This window comes from Callorhinchus milii, unplaced genomic scaffold, assembly GCF_018977255.1.
Source record: "Callorhinchus milii isolate IMCB2004 unplaced genomic scaffold, IMCB_Cmil_1.0 Scaffold14, whole genome shotgun sequence".
In the NCBI taxonomy this organism is placed as follows: Eukaryota; Metazoa; Chordata; class Chondrichthyes; order Chimaeriformes; family Callorhinchidae; genus Callorhinchus; species Callorhinchus milii.
In genome coordinates, this window is record NW_024704755.1 from 13,279,647 (window position 1) to 13,297,625 (window position 17,979).

At 45.1% G+C, this 17,979-nt stretch overlaps 1 protein-coding gene across 1 annotated transcript; it reads right to left on the reverse strand.

Moving 5' to 3' along the window:
* Nucleotides 1–1,016: 1,016 nt before the first annotated feature.
* On the reverse strand, nucleotides 1,017–16,262 carry LOC103187882 (cholesteryl ester transfer protein, plasma). Its single transcript, XM_007907585.2, has 16 exons — nucleotides 15,830–16,262; nucleotides 14,924–15,038; nucleotides 13,748–13,879; nucleotides 12,424–12,494; nucleotides 11,329–11,416; nucleotides 9,820–9,889; nucleotides 8,035–8,095; nucleotides 6,479–6,570; nucleotides 5,711–5,887; nucleotides 5,323–5,373; nucleotides 4,589–4,756; nucleotides 3,087–3,154; nucleotides 2,927–2,969; nucleotides 2,752–2,821; nucleotides 1,821–1,906; nucleotides 1,017–1,727 (listed from the first exon to the last, which is right to left on the reverse strand). Exons 1-16 carry the CDS (start codon nucleotides 15,978–15,980, stop codon nucleotides 1,638–1,640), a joined length of 1,533 nt encoding a protein of 510 aa, XP_007905776.1. The 5' UTR covers nucleotides 15,981–16,262; the 3' UTR covers nucleotides 1,017–1,637.
* Nucleotides 16,263–17,979: the final 1,717 nt, after the last annotated feature.

Sequence of the window (17,979 nt, forward strand, 5' to 3'; positions counted from 1 at the left end):
GAAGAGAAGTAAACTTTCCATTCCTTGTGCCAAATCTGCTGTAGCACACACCAGCTCTCACGACTAAGTCAAACCACAACTCGTGTAACATTGTCTCACGTAAACCCACGCAACGCCAAAGCTTTTTGTTTTAGAAGAGACTTTGCTTTGATCGGAAAGGAACGCTTGAAAAGGTTTGCAATTGCTTTTGCAATACAACGCACAGGTGCAGGAGCTTGTCAGACAACGGGGATTAAAAGGCGACTTTGCAGTTCTGATTTCTTGTCCACAACAGCCTGTTAGAGGCTGTTATAGGGTCTTAAAAATCCCGGCTCAGCTGTGAATACCATGCAAAATGGCAGGAAGGGGAGCGGAAGAAGAAAGAAAGGAGCGATGTGGGAAGAATCATTGACTTTGAGGTTGTGTTTGCTGAGCAAAAAACCTCAACAAAGACACAACCGCAGAACCAGGACTGTGCAATGCTTCCAGAATTTATTGCTGACTGTCTAACTCTGCAGCGCTGCAGGAGCTTGCAGCTTTTGCAACGTGTGGAGGTTGTTTGGCAGCTCCAATTCTACAACAACTTGCACTTATACGATGCTCTTCACGCGAGGCGGTCGTCTCGGAGTGAATTAACAGTGGCAGAGCCCGGCGCAGAGCCGGGGGAGGGTTGAGGTGACCGTAAGCATGGTCGAAGAGGAATGTCTTCAGTTGTGATCTAAACAGAGGGGAAGGAAAGGACAAGGTGGGGGGATTGAGGGAGAGTTCCATAGCTTCGGTACATAGTGGCTGAAAGCACGACGGTGGAGTAGGAGGCATAAGCAGGAGGATAGAACCAGCCGAGCGGAGGCAGTGGGCAATGCATTAGTAAGCAAGTTGGAAAGGTAGATTAGTGACAGGGCATGAAGGGACTTGACAAGTGCAAGGATCTTAAAATCAAGGATCTACCAATGAAGTGTGCTGTCCAATGGTCAAAGTTCAACTGTGATCTGAAGCCAGTGTAGTAACTGCGAACATTGTACATGAGGGAAGGGGCTTTATTCACAGAGATCCTACTTTTGCTGTGATAGCATCACATGGAACTGAAGTGATCAGAGTATTGATTTCAAGAACATAATAACAACAATGATCCCTGCAATTTGATATAATGCTTTATCACGCCATCAAAACATCCCAAAGAACTTTGCGGAATCTTGCTGTATAGTGCAATGACGGTATTTATAATAATCCTTGCATTTTATACAGCACCTTATCACGTTGTCGAGACATTGCAAAGCGCTATGTAGGATTTACTGCAAGGTAGATTGACTGTGTATTTTGTGGGCGAAACGCGGCAGCCAGCTATGCGCAGCTGTGTCCCACAAACAGCCCTGGAGTGGGCGATCGATTTTTTTTTGAATTTTACGGGCCACTCGCACAGTGAACAACCAGAACAACTTGCATTTATGTAGCGCGCAGGACAGTGACTCGTTGTGAAGAAAGAATTGGCCTTTCAATAACAACAAGCAGTAACTAGCAATCACCCAGTGGTCTGGGCACGCAAATTAAACAAACAAAAACAAAGGTTGAGGTCCTGTCACTTTGGGCTGTCAGGAGAGGCTCAGATGCTTGCTTCATATTCTCCATTTCCCACCTAATCGCCGTCACAGGCTCTGTATCTAAGCCCGCACGAGTGACGGCAAGCTTCTGAGGAAGGTCTCCAGCAAGTGTCGTGGGAATGCAAAGTCAGTGGCAATGATCACATATCCCTAGAGAATTGAAAGAGAGAGAGAGAGAGTTTGACAGGACTACTCATCGGCCCCCCAAAAGTCTAGAACAGAGTTTCCCCCCACCTTCTGTACCTCTTCTGTCTGGATCAGAGGGTTGAGAATCTCAAAGTGATGCAGTCCCTTTTTGTTGAGCAAGTCCATCAAGTAAAACTCCACATCTGTTCAAACAAGGAAGAAGTTACAGTCTCATTCATCCCATTCACTCTGGCTGCTCAATCAGAAACATTGTGGGTTTAAGCCCCACATCGGGACTTTGAGTTCACAATCAAGGCTGTCACTCCAAGGCAATGCTGCGTGTGTTGCTCTTGCCAGGATATTGGTGGGCAATAATAATTATTATTATTATCATTTGCAGGTAATTTGTGTTCTGGCCAACAATCCCCCCAAATAAAATCGGTCACTCACTCCATGGTTGTTTGTGGGACAATGCTGCATGCAACTGGCTGCCGCATTTCACCACTTTATAGTGAATGCTTTACAGCGTTATGTCAAATGTAAGTATTATAATTATTATAATTTGCGCCACAGCAATGCCCCGAAAACAGCCATGAAGTGAATGACCATTCTTAGCCAGGGGATTTTTGACCAGGACACTGGGAGAAAACTCCCTTCTCTTTTCAAATGGAAACATGGGATCTTTAACGTCCATCTGAACAGGCACAGACAAGACATCAGTTTGACACCACATCTGAGGGATGCCACCTCCGAAAATGCAGGGCTCCCCCAGTGCTGTATTGACCCTCTCGGGTGCCTTTGGACATCCTCCAGATGTGAAAGGCGCCAGAATAAATGTACATTTCTTGTTGTCAGACTAAGACTGTGAGTTCAAAGTCCTGACCTGGGGCTTGAACCCAAAAACTTCCAGTGAAAACCACCCCAATGCTATCATCATAACTATAATCCCTCAGTCCCGGTATCATCAAGTACAAAGACATTTTCATTCTCCCTCACACACAGAGTCTTGTTACTGCTCACTCGCCCCCCTCTCCACCTACGTACTCACACGAGATTATTTTTTTCAATCCGCCGCCTGAGAAAAATTTCTCCAAACAGCGCTGGGCTTTATTCTTGTCCTAAAATAGATTAGACAAAAATCTGAATCCGACGTTTCTCAGTAGATATAAGGTAAAAAAAAAAGAGCTCAGCTTTCCAACTGCAGATTCTTTGCACATACTGACCAGAGCGATTTCCACAGCACTCTTGACCACTTTGAGAGACCAGCTGTGGAGAGATGGACATGTTTAGGGTTTGAGTGTTTGAGAGTATAGGTCATAGCGTTGAGAATGCGCTGGCAGCGAAGAGCAAGCAAACAGCTGTGCAGTGGAGCGAGTTACTTACAGGTTGTCAGTGACTCGCAGACGCACCTTCTGATCACTGTAGGACGTTTCGATTGTAGTTTTGACATCCTGAGGACAAGATAAGAAGCCAATTGTATGAGAATCGGGGCTGAAACACATGCTCAACTACACAATAACAGGCAGTTTATATATGATAAAAATTTTACTTTTCATAACCTGAAAGATTACTTGAAACTGACGAATAAAGTTTCCAGATTTGCCCGTCTACTCAATAATAATAACAATCCTTGTGTTTCATACACTGCAAAGGTCATTCACAAAACTGCAAGAGAGTTTCAAAGGAAGAAGGGTCTTCGATCCATTTGAACTCATCCTTCCAGAATCCCCCCACACCATTACTGCATTACAGTTTTATAAATAACTCCAGAATCCTGGCTTTAATTCCACCTCTTTTTTGCTGCCAAGTCTAGTGACTGTGTATTTCTAGGCAACTGGGTGTAGTCTCCCCACACAATTGGCTCCTATCTGGGAGAGCAATAATAATACTATTAATGATAATCCTTGCATTTGGTATAGAGCCTTTCAAGTCAGTAGGACACCTCAAAGCACTTCACAGGATATAATAATAAATAATAATAATCCTTGCATTTGATATAGCGCTTTTCACGTCGGGAGGACGTCCCAAAGCGCTTCACAGAATATACTGTAAAGTGAGTTGACTGTATATTTGTGGGCGAACACGGCAGCCAATTGCGCACAGCAATGTCCCACAAACAGTCGTAGATTGAAAATGACCAATTTAATTATTGTTTTTGTTTTTTGGAGGGATTATTATTAGGCTCTGTGTGGAGTAAGGAAACTTGCCCAAGGTTTCGCCCTTCCTGGAATTGAACTCAGGTCTCTCACTTGCAAAGCGAGTGCTCTAACCACTGAGCTACAGGACTCCACAATACTTGCCATAGGATCTTTAATGTCCAATTGAACAAACAGAAGGGATCGTGGTTTAAAGTCTCACCCAAAGGACGGCACCTCCAACAATGCAACACCTCCCGAGCACTGCATTGGAGTGGTCAACCCGGACGATGTGAGTTCAAAGTCCTCAAGGGAGGCTTGAACCCCGAGTGTAGATCTTTCAATGGGGGAAACATGGCTACAATGCATTTGAGTTTCTATCTTTGCAAATGTATTACATGTGGCTGACCACAGTGCTTATTAGATCATTTCACTGTTCAATGTCAACTAGCAGTGTTAACAATCCCCCAGATAAAATCGATCATTCAATTCGTGGCTGTTCCTGGGACGTTGCTGGGCACAAATTGGCTGCTGTGTTGACCCACAATATATATAATCTGTATACTTTCAGTAAATCCTGTGACGAATGTTGAGATGTTGTGACAAGGTGATGAGGCTCTATGAAATGAAGCTGTTCGTGCAACTCTGAGCCGGACTAAACATTTTTTGAGGTTGGCTTTCTGCTCAGTCATCAGAAAAGCTCTTGTGTACCTCTGCTTTCTCTGAGCAGAAATCACCGGAAATACCAACCATTTCCATGTACAGGACAACGTAGGGGTCTTTGTCACTGCGTTTCACCCTCAACTCCACTGCGACCGAGGACTGCAGGATGGTGCCTGGGGGCGTGAAGAGAATCACAGGTGCTCTAAGAGGCCAAAGGTGCAAGACTAGATCATGAGCAGGAATGTCAGGGATTATCTGTAAAACAGGACCCAGCTTGTGAACAGCGGTAAAAGTGAGAAGACTTCTACTCAATCAACAGACATTTATTTCTGCCGAAGGGTCCTGTAGCTCAATGGTTAGAGCACTCGCTTTGCAAGCGAGAGACCTGAGTTCAATTCCAGGCAGAGGGCGAAACCTTGGGCGAGTTTCCTTACTCCACACAGAGCCTAATAATAATCCCTCCCAAACCAAAAACAATAATAAATTGGTCATTTTCAATCTATGACTGTTTGTGGGACATTGCTGTGCGCTATTGGCTGCCGCGTTCGCCCACAAATATACAGTCAATTCACTTTACAGTGTGTTCTGTGAAGCGTTTTGGGATGTCCTCCCAATGTGAAAAGCGCTATATCAAATGCAAGGATTATTATTATTATTAAGCAAACACACGTTTATCGCCTTGTACTGCAATAACTATACATACACTGTATGGCCCTCATACTGTATAGTGTACAGTACAGATACTACATATACATTACAAAACACAGAGGAGTGTGGAGTAAGGAAACTTGTGCAAGGTTTCAGTAACAGGAAACACTGACCTGTTGCAAAAGGTTTGGCTGGCCGACAGGATCTTCATGTTGCAATAATCTCTAAAACAGCAAATAAAACATTTTAAATTTTCACCCGCACCCCCACCCCACAACACTCCCACCCACCCACACATATACACCCTCTCCCTCCTCACACACGCACAAACACCCCAACAAACACCCCCACACACATACCCACCCAACCTCCATCCCACAACCCCCGCCACACACACATATACATACACATACACATCCTCTCCCTTCCCCCCAACCCCCCACACGCACAAAAACTCAACACCCTAACGAACACTAACCAACACACCCAACACACACACACAAATGCCTACACAGAACCCAAGAGACCGACGAGGCCATTATACATGGGTGTTGCCCTCACCAGCAGCTCCTGGTCAGAGAGACTCAGAGACAGGTGACCCTCCAGATAGGCAGCCAGGAAGAGAGAATTGATGAGTTGTTCTGAGACCCACAGGTTAAACATTCTCTCCTCCACCTGCTCCCCTGGGATGGCATTGGATTGCTGAAAATATGTCAAGTTCTTGTAGAAAATGTCACCCTAAGAGAGCAATGCCATGGATATACGGTTAGTGCCACAGCGCAGAGCTTAGGAGCACATCGGTACAGTGGGTAGAGATCGATTAGAGCAGAGAGGGATACACATCACACACAAGTGCACAAAGCACAAACCTACCTACAACTACACACACACAGACACACACATTGCACGCACATACACCTACGCACATGCACACTTATACATCAGCAACTTATTAATCACTGCACTTGATACAGCACCATTAACAGCCGTGAAGCGAATGACCTATTTTATTTAGGGGCATTGTTGGTTAGGACACCGGGAGAGAGAAACTCCCTTCCCTTATCAAACAGCGCCACGGGATCTTTAACATCCACCTGTACAGGCAAACGGGACCTCGGTTTAACGTCTCATCTGAAGGACAAATCCTCCAACAATGTAGGACTCCCCGCAGCGCTACACTAGAGCATCAGCCTGGGCTGTGAGCTCGAGTCCCTGACATGGGGTAAAGAACCAAACATCCAGTTGTCAGAATTCCCCATTTTACTTGCAATTTTCCCGATTCTCTAATGCACACACACAGACACTCACTCACTGGTTACAGCACCGTACCGTGTGCCGAGACTCTATGTAGCCATCGGTGAGCACTGGGTCGGAGATAAGTGCGGTACTGATGGCAACATTCCCATCCTGTATAAACGCCGCTGCGTGAGAAGAGAACATTTTTATTAAAAGAAAGATCTCATTGTTGAGAGTGCACTACAGTGGGCGGACTGGCAACATAATATAATAGTCAATCCATTTGATACAGCGCCTTAAAGTGCTTCACAGGATTCATTTTAGAGTAAAGTGGCTGTGTATTTTCTAGACAAATGCTTAATAATAATAATAATCCTTGCATGTGATATAGCATCTATCGCATCATTGAGATGTCTCAAAGCGCTTCAAAGGATATACTGTAAAGTGGATTGACTGTATTTTGTGGGAGAAACATGGCAGCCAACTGCACGCAGCAGTGTGCTAGAAACAGTCATGAAGTGAGTGACCAAGTTTTAATTGGGGGATTTTTGGCCAGGAAACCCTTCGCTTTTTGGGATCTTTGACATCCACTGACCAGGCAGATGGGACCTCGGTTTAGCGTCTCATCTGAAGAATGGAACCTCGGACAATGAAACACAAATCCCGACGTGAAGCTTGAACGCACAACCTTCTGACTCAGTTGGGGAGAGTGCAACCACTGTGCCAGACTGACACAAGCTACAACACTGGAGGACTTGCACTTAGCTTTTAGTTCTGATCTCTAAAGGTATTACCATTGGCTTGTATGTAGCACTGGAGGTTCATGAGCAAGGAGTGGCTCGGGGATATGTGTTGAGTAATACACAGAACAGTAATTGTGCTAACCTTCTGACCTTAAAGGACACCAGAGATCTGGGCACTATCTGAAGTGTTTGACATATTGTTTCCTGTTGGATGCGGTTTGCAAAGTCAATGTGGCAATGAACAGGAAAGCCCCAAGTCTGGGGTATTTTTGAGAACAGCTTCCAGCTACAAAGATTGTCCAGTGCAGAAATGTCTTTTCCTGCAATTCTGCTCAATCTTAAATTGTAACACAAAACAGTCTCCTAGGCTGTGGCTAGGGTTGGTGAGTCATCAAGGTCCCAATTCTGACCTAATTTCAAGAAATATTCAATCAAGAATGTTTTATTTTGTTGGCCGACCATAAAGGCTGGCCTGGCCACCTCTGCTCTGGACTGTTAGAGGGATAATTGGAGGGGAGAAGTTTAGAGGAATATCTTAACTCAAAGGGTTGTTGGGTTTTGGGATTCATTGGCACAAGTGGCTATTGTGGCAAGTGGAATATCCTCCCGACGTCAAAGGCGCTGTTCAAATGTAATTTATTGTTGCTGTCGCTGCTGTTGGAGCTGGAGCAATTGAATCATTCATAAAGGGAACTGGATAAAGATCCGGGTATGAATCACAAGGGGAAATGGGGGAAGAGCTGGAGAATGGGATAAATCAATTAAAAAGGTGGTTTGGGGGTTATGGGTGACAGGGGACCAGACAACCTCACTTTGAGCTGAAATGGAAGTGTTTACACCACCTCGGCTCCTGAACTCAAAGCCGTTGTCATTCAGAAATGACATCGCAGTGCGGAGGGCTCTTACCCGCCTGATCCAGAATGAAGTCTGCCAATAGGTTTGCCATTTGATGAATTTCTGCGCAAATCTTAGAATAAACAGAGAACACACAGGCAGAATTACATTGAATGATACAGAATGGAAGCAAGCCATTCAGCCCTACTAGTCCATGCTGTTGTTTACACCCAACACAATCCCTCAAACCTCCCCCTCTCATACCCATATATTACTTTTTCTCTTATGTAGGCAACCCTCCAAATGTTGAAATTTTTGTTTCAACTACTGTTTACAGCAATACTTTCCCCATTCTCACCAGCCTCTGATTCAACTTGCTCCTAGACTCCTGCGGAATAGCAGACCACAACAAAATTACATTTGTATAGCGCCTTTCACTTTGGGGGGACTTCTCAAGGTGCTGGACAGACAGAGTTACAGACCCGAGCTGAGGATCGGGGAGGGGGAGGGTGGAGGGGAGGAGGGGAAGCAGGGAAATCGAAAGCACGGTCGAAGAGGAGGGTCCTGAGGTGGGTCTTGAAGGTGGCAAGGGAGAGGGCAAGACTGCTGGATGGAGGTCCAGAGGGTGGGGGCAGAGTGGCGGAAGGCAATACTAGAGAGAGTCAATGTGACCCAAGGGTCAACCCTTCGCTCTGAGACAAATCCAAGTTGGCATCTCCTCATCACAGAACACTGAAGACCAGAAATTAACACTTCAAATCGGCATTTGAAGAGATTTGGGTACTGCTTAACAAGAATTCTGATATAATTCCCGTATACCCACGGGATCTCCACTCTGGAAGTGACTCCTCTGTTCGGCATGATCTACTTCCGGTTACCGGAAGGACTTAATCATTCTCGCATTTGATATAGCCCCCCATCACATTGTCCGGACACTGGGAAAACCTCTTTTTGAACAGCATGCGGGTTCTTTAACATCCACCTGAACAGGCAGACGGAATCTCAGTTTAACATCTCATCCAAAGGATGACACCTCTAACAATGCAGCGCTCCCCAGTACTGCATTGAAATCAGCCAAGTGTGAATTTAGATGCCGCATTGAGAGATGAGACAACCAAGAGCAGTTATATAAAGTTACATGACTCAACTTTAATTCCTATGATTAAAGTGTGAATTCCTGTTATTCATTGTGACGATCAGTGTGAGTACAAATAAAAGACCACATCATTGTCAATAGCTGATAGCAGATCACGTAAATGGAGATCAAGATATACAGCACTTTCAGAGGGGAATGTGGAGTAGGGCTGATACCAAGGGAGAGTAAATGTGTGTGAAATTACACCGAGTGTTTACATAAATAGTGCATACAAACAGCAACCCAGCCCTGACCTTGTCCATTTGTAGGACTAAAACGTGGATTATTATAGAATAGTAACTTTTGATATTGCGCCTTTCCCATCAAGAGGAACATCTCAAAGCACCTCACAGGCTTTACAGCATGTGTCCATGCATTTTGTAAGAAAATCTGTCAACCAATTTGCGCACAGCGATGTCCAACAAACAGCCGTGAAGTGAACGAATAATGTTTTGTTTGAGGAGTTGTTGGCTAGGACACCCCGGGAGAAATTCCCTTTGGCTTTCAATCACTGCCGAGGGTTCTTTGACATCCAACTGCACAGGCAGAAAAGACCTTGGTTTCATGTCTCATCCGAAAGACGGCAACACTCCACTGGTGGTCTCATGAGCTCAAGGTCCTGATTGTGGTTCTTGAGCTAATATAACCGTTTGACTCAGAGGCGAGAGTGTTCACAACTGAGCCCATCTGTCGCCTCGAAACAACAGGAAAACAAGCCTCACCTGTTTTTTAATCACATGTCTTAAAGTAAATGAGACAAAATCTGTGAAGAGCTGTTGAATCCAGCTTGTCCTGGTTTGAGAGGAGAGGAAACACATCGTTAAGCTCACTTACACCAATATGTAAAATACATTCTTGATCAGGAATTGTGTTGCCTATTTGCTAACTTGCTTTCAATCTCATACTTTAGTACCCAGTCTGCAGGGTTTTACATTTGAATGGTTTTACCGTCAGGGGATGCGCTCAAGGGGAGAATGCTAACGGGGTCTAGGATGCTTTCTAACGGGATTCCTCAGTCCGGCAAGTGGCGATTCCTTCCTGTAACCTGAAATCCGGCAGGTTATGTGTTTTCACGCCATGTCACGCCAACTCGGGGCGACGCAGCCATGAAAATACACCAGGTCGGGGCGGAGGTCCCAGGAGTCGGTGCGACGGACTTCCACTTTGCTTAGTAAGGAATCCGGTTAGAAACTGGCACACACCACACACACCCCAACATGTGGAGTCTGGGCTCCACCATCACCTCGCGTGCGGTACCATCAGTGGAAGAGTCGAGTTAGTTTCCATCTCGGCCGCTAGATGGAGCATTTCACACAGCAGAGCAGAGCCACCAGTGAGGACCAGAGCTGATCACAAAGCACAGTGTAGCCGTTGGGTCCCCACCCACCTCCCACCCATAAAGGTGCCAACTCATGCTGGGTCCTCGTCACCTTCCAAGGGGCCAAGGTCACTGCGTGAACCAGGACAACCACTGCCGGGGGCTGTTAAACAACTGAGTGGCAGAAACGCCTGATCCTGTTCTCACCAGCATTGCCCCCTCTTACACACACACACACACACATATATATATACACACACATATAAATACACACACACACATATACACACACATATAAATACACACACACACATAAATACACACACACGTATACACACACACATAAATACACAAACACACACACACATATATATACATACACACATATACACACACACATATATGCACACACACGTATATACACACACATACACAGTATACACACACATATACACACACACACATACACACAGGTATACACACAAACACAGGTATACACACACAAAGGTATGCACACACACATATATATATACACACACACACGTATACACACACACATACATACATATACAAACACGAGCGTGTATATTTTCCATCAGGAGCAGAAACTCCAGATAAATAATAATCTTAATAATATTTAAGATTTTAATCTTAAGATTTGTTTTCTCTCCAGCCCTGGGACACTGAGCTAATTGAAACATCCCAACTGCAATGTGAGCACTGAGATCAGCTACCTCAGACACGGGACCTTGCTGATCTTTCAGACATGAAGGTCATCCTCTCTGAAAGACTGAAACCTGGAGGAACCTTTAAAGGTTCAGGAAATAACAAACTGCGCCACAGAATTTAACAAATAAGAATTATTTCAGAAAACGTCAAAAAGAAACATCAAAGAATTGAAGGCTGTACTTACTCCTCATCTTTTTGTAGACGTAAAATTAACTTATCGAAGTTCAGGAAACAATCGGAGATGGTTACAGCCACTCGCCCTCGATCACAGGCTGTAGGAAGTCAGAACAAAAGTACTTAAGATTTTTACAGCGCCAGGTAACAAGTAGTTACTCCTCCCGACGTGAAAGGTGCTCAATAAATGGAATCTTGTTGTTGTTAATAAAAATAGAACTCGTTGGGAACACTCAGCAGGTCAGGCAGCATCTATGGAGAGAGGAAAGTGAGTTAACGTTTCAGGTGGATGACCTATTGCCGGAACAGTTCTGACAAAAGGTCATCGACCTGAAATGTTAACTCACTTCAGATTTCCAGCATCTGCAGTATATTGCCTTTTGTTAACAGGTAGTTATGTCAAGTTTGGTGACTGCTTTTGTAGGCCAACTCAAGAGCCATTGCACATCCAGCAAAGGCCCACAAACAGTCCATGATATGATTGACCAATTAACCCGGAGGTTTGTTGGGTGGGATACAGGGAGGAATTCCCTTCTATTTTCTATCAGAGTCCCAGGATCCTTAAGCAAGGGGCAGGATCTGCGTGGGAGGTGGTTTTGTGGATCCACAATTGATTTCTAGGTGTGCAGAATGGAGTTCTCGAGTGGTCAACGAAACACACACTAGAATTCATACTCATTTACAACTCTAATACTGTGTTCTCTTGTTCCACTTTCTCAGTGCATCCAAGTGTACTGCTCTGGGTTTACTTTTCCATGCCATTACATTCTTTCGAATTTTTCACTTGTTGCAGAACCTTTCACATACTTAAACATCTCAGGGATGGAATGTGGTTACCCACAACATGTAATAGTTATCACGCTTTGAAATCCAGTGGCAACTCTCTTTAGACCCCAGTGTCCGTGAGCAAGAGATAAGATTTACGTGACTTGTATAGTTTGTCTACGAATTCGCAGTCACTACGTGTTCCAGGGTGAAGATCTTTGAGAGGTTTTGACGTGATGAGGCGCTATAACAAGTGCATGGAGTATTATGGTTATTATTTTATTATTATTATTACTTATGACCAGTCACTCTATACAGATGATTCCACGTCAGCACTCACCCAGATTTACAGAAAGGTAAAGATCAGCTTGAGATTCAATTTCAAAATCCACCGATTGATGTAAACTTAACCTGAGGAAAGCCAAGAGAGTAAAGCAGACTGGGTTACATGTCGTCGCAGAAGAGCAGCGTAAAATTGATACAACATACAGTGGAGTCCTGTAGCTCAGTGGTTAGAGCACTCGCTTTGCAAGTGAGAGACCTGGGTTCAATTCCAGGCAGAGGGCGAAACCTTGGGCAAGTTTCCTTACTCCACACAGAGCCTAATAATAATCCCTCCAAAACCACAAACAATAATAAATTGGTCATTTTCAATCTACGACTGTTTGTGGGACATTGCTGTGCGCAATTGGCTGCCGCGTTCGCCCACAAATATACAGTCAATTCACTTTACAGTGTGTTCTGTGAAGCGCTTTGGGACGTCCTCCCGACGTGAAAAGCGCTATATCAAATGCAAGGATTATTATTATTATTATTAGTGCTCTGTGTTGCGTAGGTATCAAACCACAAGAAAAATAGGGTTCCTCTGTGTTTTTAGTGTTAGGATCGTCTGACGCGCTGTCTCGGAGCAGTTATTCAGCAGGTAAAGAGGTGAATTCACATATCCAGTTGAAGTGACAGTTCACCGACCCATCTCAGTGGTTAGTGACTAAATGCTGATGTTAATCCTTCGTAAGAGAGACGCAGCAACCGGCTTCCAAACACTGTACTTAAATGTATCTACAATTTCAGACCAAAGTGTCTCACAGACTAAGCTGTCGGAATGTCACACATGCTGCTGAGAGAAGTGTCCTGTGACAGTGACCCTATTCTATGTCTTTCTAACTGCGTAACATACCTGCAGCGGAACTGCTCTGCACCATTACAGCGATCGTCTTTATAACGTAACAATAACCTATGTTTTTATAGCATCTTTTGTGTAGGATAGCATCTCAGAGCGCTTCACAGCGATGGGGGCAGATGCTGAGAGGGGAGAGGAGGGAAGAGGTGACCCCAAGAGCCCTCGAAGAGGTATTTGGAGGAAGTTAATGACATAGAGAGGGGGAGAGGGAGGAGTGAGATTGAGGGGGACGAGAAGGAGGGAGGGAAGGAGACGGAATGGCGTGCGATGGGGGAGCAAGAGAAGGGGCCGAGATGGTGGGATAGAGGGAAGAGAATTACAGAGGTCAGAGGCAGAGTAGCTAAAGGCCTGATCACTGACAGTGACACGGAGGAGTGGGAACGTTCGTTGGAGTGAGCCGAGGAGGAGTGGGATGGGGAGAAGGGTCACAGAGATGATAACACAACAACGAGGAAAGAGCTCCCATTGGGGAGTAAATACTTGCAGCCAACTGGTGTATGAGTAATAAATGGTTCCTTTGAAGAGCACAGCCACGTTTTGGATATCAATTGAGATGCCTCGCTCCTCTCCCAGGTCCACGTCGCTCTTCTCTATGGACATGTTGTTTACCTGTAAACTGGGGGAGACCCCGGGAAGGAAGAGCTGAGGATTTAACTGGCAAAATGCAGGGCTCAAGTTGACACACTCCCGAACTCAACAAGTCAGTATTTCCAGACATCTTTCATACCACTTGTGTTACAGCTATCCAGCTTATTATCAGGCGGAGGGGGATTTGAAAGCAGAGAGGGAAGGGGTGAGACTGAGATAGAGGGATTTGGGGAGAGAGTTCCAGAGGGAGGGGCAAAGTGACTAAAGGTCTGCCGGCTGGTTCCCGGGTAGAATGGGTACAGGTTGGAGGTGGTGGTGGGGTGGTGGTTAGGGGTGGTAAAGGTTTTCCATCTCTGGTTGGATGCATTCCGGGAGGTTTAATCACATAATGTATTGGCTTTCAGGACTGAGCTACTCGAAATTCATTCACCATGTGAGCAGTTGGCCCTCGGTGGAACATAAGGACCAGTGTGTTTCTTGGATTTTTCACGGGCACGCAAAGTTCAAGCACATCACAACAGTAAACCGTGATGCTTAGAAGAGCCACCGTTGAAATCAGCCATTTTCAAACACAGATTTTTTCCTTTCGAAAGTGTAAAACACTGTTATTGCTCGGGAGCCAGAGTTACAATAACAACAACAACAAATTACATTTGTATAGCGCCTTTCATGTCAGGAGGACGTCCGAAAGGGTTGGTTGTTTTACATTTGGTTGTGATCATAATGTGAAGCCATGTTGACTTTACAGTTAGTAGCATTCACTTTGGGAGGATGTCTCAAAGCTCTTCACAGGATTTGCTGGAAAGTGCAGCAACGGAGTATTTTGTAGGAGAACATGGCAGCCCACGTGCTTGCAGCATTGCCCCACAAACAGCCATTAATTGAGTGACTATTTGTCAGCCAGGACACCAGGAGGAACTCCCTTCTCTTTTTGAATAGTGCCACGGGATCTTTAACGTCCACCTAAACAGGCAGACGGGACCTTGGTTTAAGGGGTGGGTGTGATAGGCTCAAGGAGGCTGGGGTGGGAGTGATAGAGGCTGCTGCTCACTTCAGTGCCCCCAACACTTACTTTTTAAAAACGTGCTTCATGGAGCCAAGGAGTGGGATTGAGCTTTCCCCAGTGACATTAGGGAATGTGGCTTGCCTGTAGGTTGCCTGGATCACGCCTGTGGTCTCCTGATTGACTGGAAAAAAAAGCACGGGGGTTAAAAGTAACTTGGTTCAAAGGTCTGTGTATAAAATATAATAAGGACACTGGAAAGACAATGACAATTACGGTGTAACCCATTGAAATCAGAGCGCTTACAGTCATAATAATCCTTGCATCTGAGATATTTGTGTGTCAGCCTGGCTCAGTTGGTTGCCTCCGAGTCAGAAGATTGTGGGAGCTGAATAAAGACACATCTGCCCATCCTCTTCTGCCCACTTCCCTTAATCTTCCCCCTCCACCACCCCCACCCCCGTCTTAGTTCCATCATCCATAAGGTCCCAAACTCTGCCACTCGCCCTCCCGAATCCTTACCTGCATTAAACTCCACACCCCATCACCCCAGTCCTTGCCAGGCTCCCTGTCTCCCAACAGGTCTACTTCAAGGTAGCTGACATCAAGTGTAAATCCATTCAGGCCACCTTCATAGCATCTCTCTATCTCTATGATCCCCTATTCTCCTACCTCACTCCTCTGCTCAGCTTACTCAGGTTTGCTGCTCTCCTTCCTACCATCGGTGTCAAGAATCTGGCTAATACACCCCTAACTCTGGAACTCCTTCCCTCTACCCATGCTTCTCACCCTCGCTCCATCTGTCTTCAAACCTTTCGTAAAAACCTATCTCTTCAACTGCACCTAGGGTTTTTCTCGCCCGGTGACCTAGCCAACAATCCCCTGAATAAAATCGTTCATTCTGTCCACTGCGCCGTTTGGCTATAAATACAGTTATTATTATTATTATTATTATTCTCCACACTAACTACTTACGCACTAGAGCTGCTGCTTTGGTGAGTCTGCAGATGAGTCCAGTGTGGTTCCCGGAGGAATTGCCGGATCCTGGGACACAGGAGAAGGAGCCCCCTGGAAGGAGATGGAGGAGGAGAGGAAGAGTGGCGATCAGCAGCCAGGACAAGACCATGGTGGGAGCTGTTGGTAAGAGCAAGAGAGTCGGTCTCTCAGAGCCTGTGGACACTGCTGCTTCCCGAGTGTCTGACTGGCTTCCCTCTCAGCCCACAAACTCACTTAGTTTCTCACCCACACAGGGCAGATCTCAAGTGTTTTTAAATTAAAAAAAACAATATTATTTTTTGACTTTTTTTAAAAAAAGACCGATAACGCCTCAAATGAAAAGCGGACGGGAGACAAATAAGATCCCACAGCTAGTCTGGGCAACAAAGCTCTAAACATATGAATTCCTGATCTCTTGAGGATTAGGGGCCTCAGTGAAGGGGGGAGGGAGATGATTAGCGAAGGAAAATGAACTGCAGTAACCCTTATTTGCAAACTCTATCCCTAACCTTTGTATTGCTCTTTTCCCCAGTCATCTGTTCAAAGCTCCAGCCCATGACTCACACCATTCCTGCCTGCAAAGCACTCAAGATCTCTTCCCCCATGACTTATGTCAACTATCGTCCTTTCTTCATCACCATCCCCCCCACCCCCACATTGATTTTCTAACAATAATAATCCTTACCTTTCTCTCGTCTTCGGGATGTCTCAAAGCGTTCCGCAGAATATACTGTAAAGTGAATAGTCTGTACATTTTGTGGGCGAAATGTGGCAGCCAATTGCGCACAGCAGTGTCCCACAAACAGATGTAGATTGAGTGACCAAATTTTTTTTAAGGGATTATGACCCACGGAGAAGCGATCTACCAATTGACTAACCAGCGGGTTCCTATTTACTGCTAGGTAAACAGAGGCGTGTGGAGTAAGGAAACTTGCCCAACATTTTGCCTTACCTGGGAATCGAACCCAGCTCCTCTCGCTTGCGAGGCGAGCTCTCTAACCTCTGAGCTACATGACGCCAGATCTCCCAAAGCCAGAGCTTCCAAAAGTATCCAGATTCGTGGCTGCATTACAATACAATACAAACTTGCATTGATGCAGTAAAATTCACATAAGCCATACCAGTCGGGACCACAACATATAATAATACTTATGCAAAGTATGAGTTACAGGTGAATCGTATAAAATCTGAATTGATCAATAATCTACACTGCGCACGTGTACTTCAAATCAGCTAGTAAGTACACATGCATCGATGGGGCAGGACTTCGTTTCCTGGATTTCAATGCAGTTAGACATTATGAGTTAGGAGATGATTTGCTTTGTAAAATACGATTAGTGCAAAGAAATCGAAGTGTATTTTGGTCGGAAACTGGATGGGACTCTGGTGCATGTACGACTTAAGCAATTATACGATTAATAACGATGAGACTTACACGAGTTTTACAGTATTCCCAGATTTTTCACTCACCTTTTCACTCAGAGAGTTGTCGGGATGTGGAATGCTCTGCCAAGTAAAGTGTGAGAGACAGGGTGTATTGTGGGTTTCAAGAGGGAAGTAGTCAGGTATGTGAAAGATATTGGCTTAAAGGGGTGTGGGGATAGGTAGGGCAGCGCATTATCCAGGCTTTACACAGATTTTTAACAATGAGAGGAATATTAGCTTCTTACAGTGTGGCCTTATAGAGGGAGAGCGGACAAACACTCTTCCTCTGTAAGTCTTGTAGCTCAGTGGTTAGAGCACTCGCTTTGCAAGCGAGAGACCTGAGTTCAATTCCAGGCCGAGGGCGAAACCTTGGGCAAGTTTCCTTACTCCACACAGAGCCTAATAATAATCCCTCCAAAACCAAAAACAATAAATAATTGGTCATTTTCAATCTATGACTGTTTGTGGGACATTGCTGTGCGCAATTGGCTGCCGCGTTCACCCACAAATATAGAGTCAATTCACTTTACAGTGTGTTCTGTGAAGCGCTTTGGGACGTCCTCCCGACGTGAAAAGCGCTATATCAAATGCAAGGATTATTGTTATTATTATTATTAAGTGAATTCACACAGTATTAGAAACAAATAAAAATAAACAGGTATGATCTAGTAGTCATCACCGAGACATGGTTACAGGGAGATCAA

What these genes read in the sequence shown, in the direction of transcription:
- LOC103187882 (XM_007907585.2), bottom strand. Translation starts at nt 15,980, where the DNA reads ATGGTCTTGTCCTGGCTGCTGATCGCCACTCTTCCTCTCCTCCTCCAT. An exon ending in CGTCTACAAAAAGATGAGGA is followed by an intron (nt 9,890 to 11,328) that starts GTAAGTACAGCC and finishes CTCTCAAACCAG; the next exon opens with GACAAGCTGGATTCAACAGC. An exon ending in GTGCTGTGGAAATCGCTCTG is followed by an intron (nt 2,822 to 2,926) that starts GTCAGTATGTGC and finishes AATCTATTTTAG; the next exon opens with GACAAGAATAAAGCCCAGCG.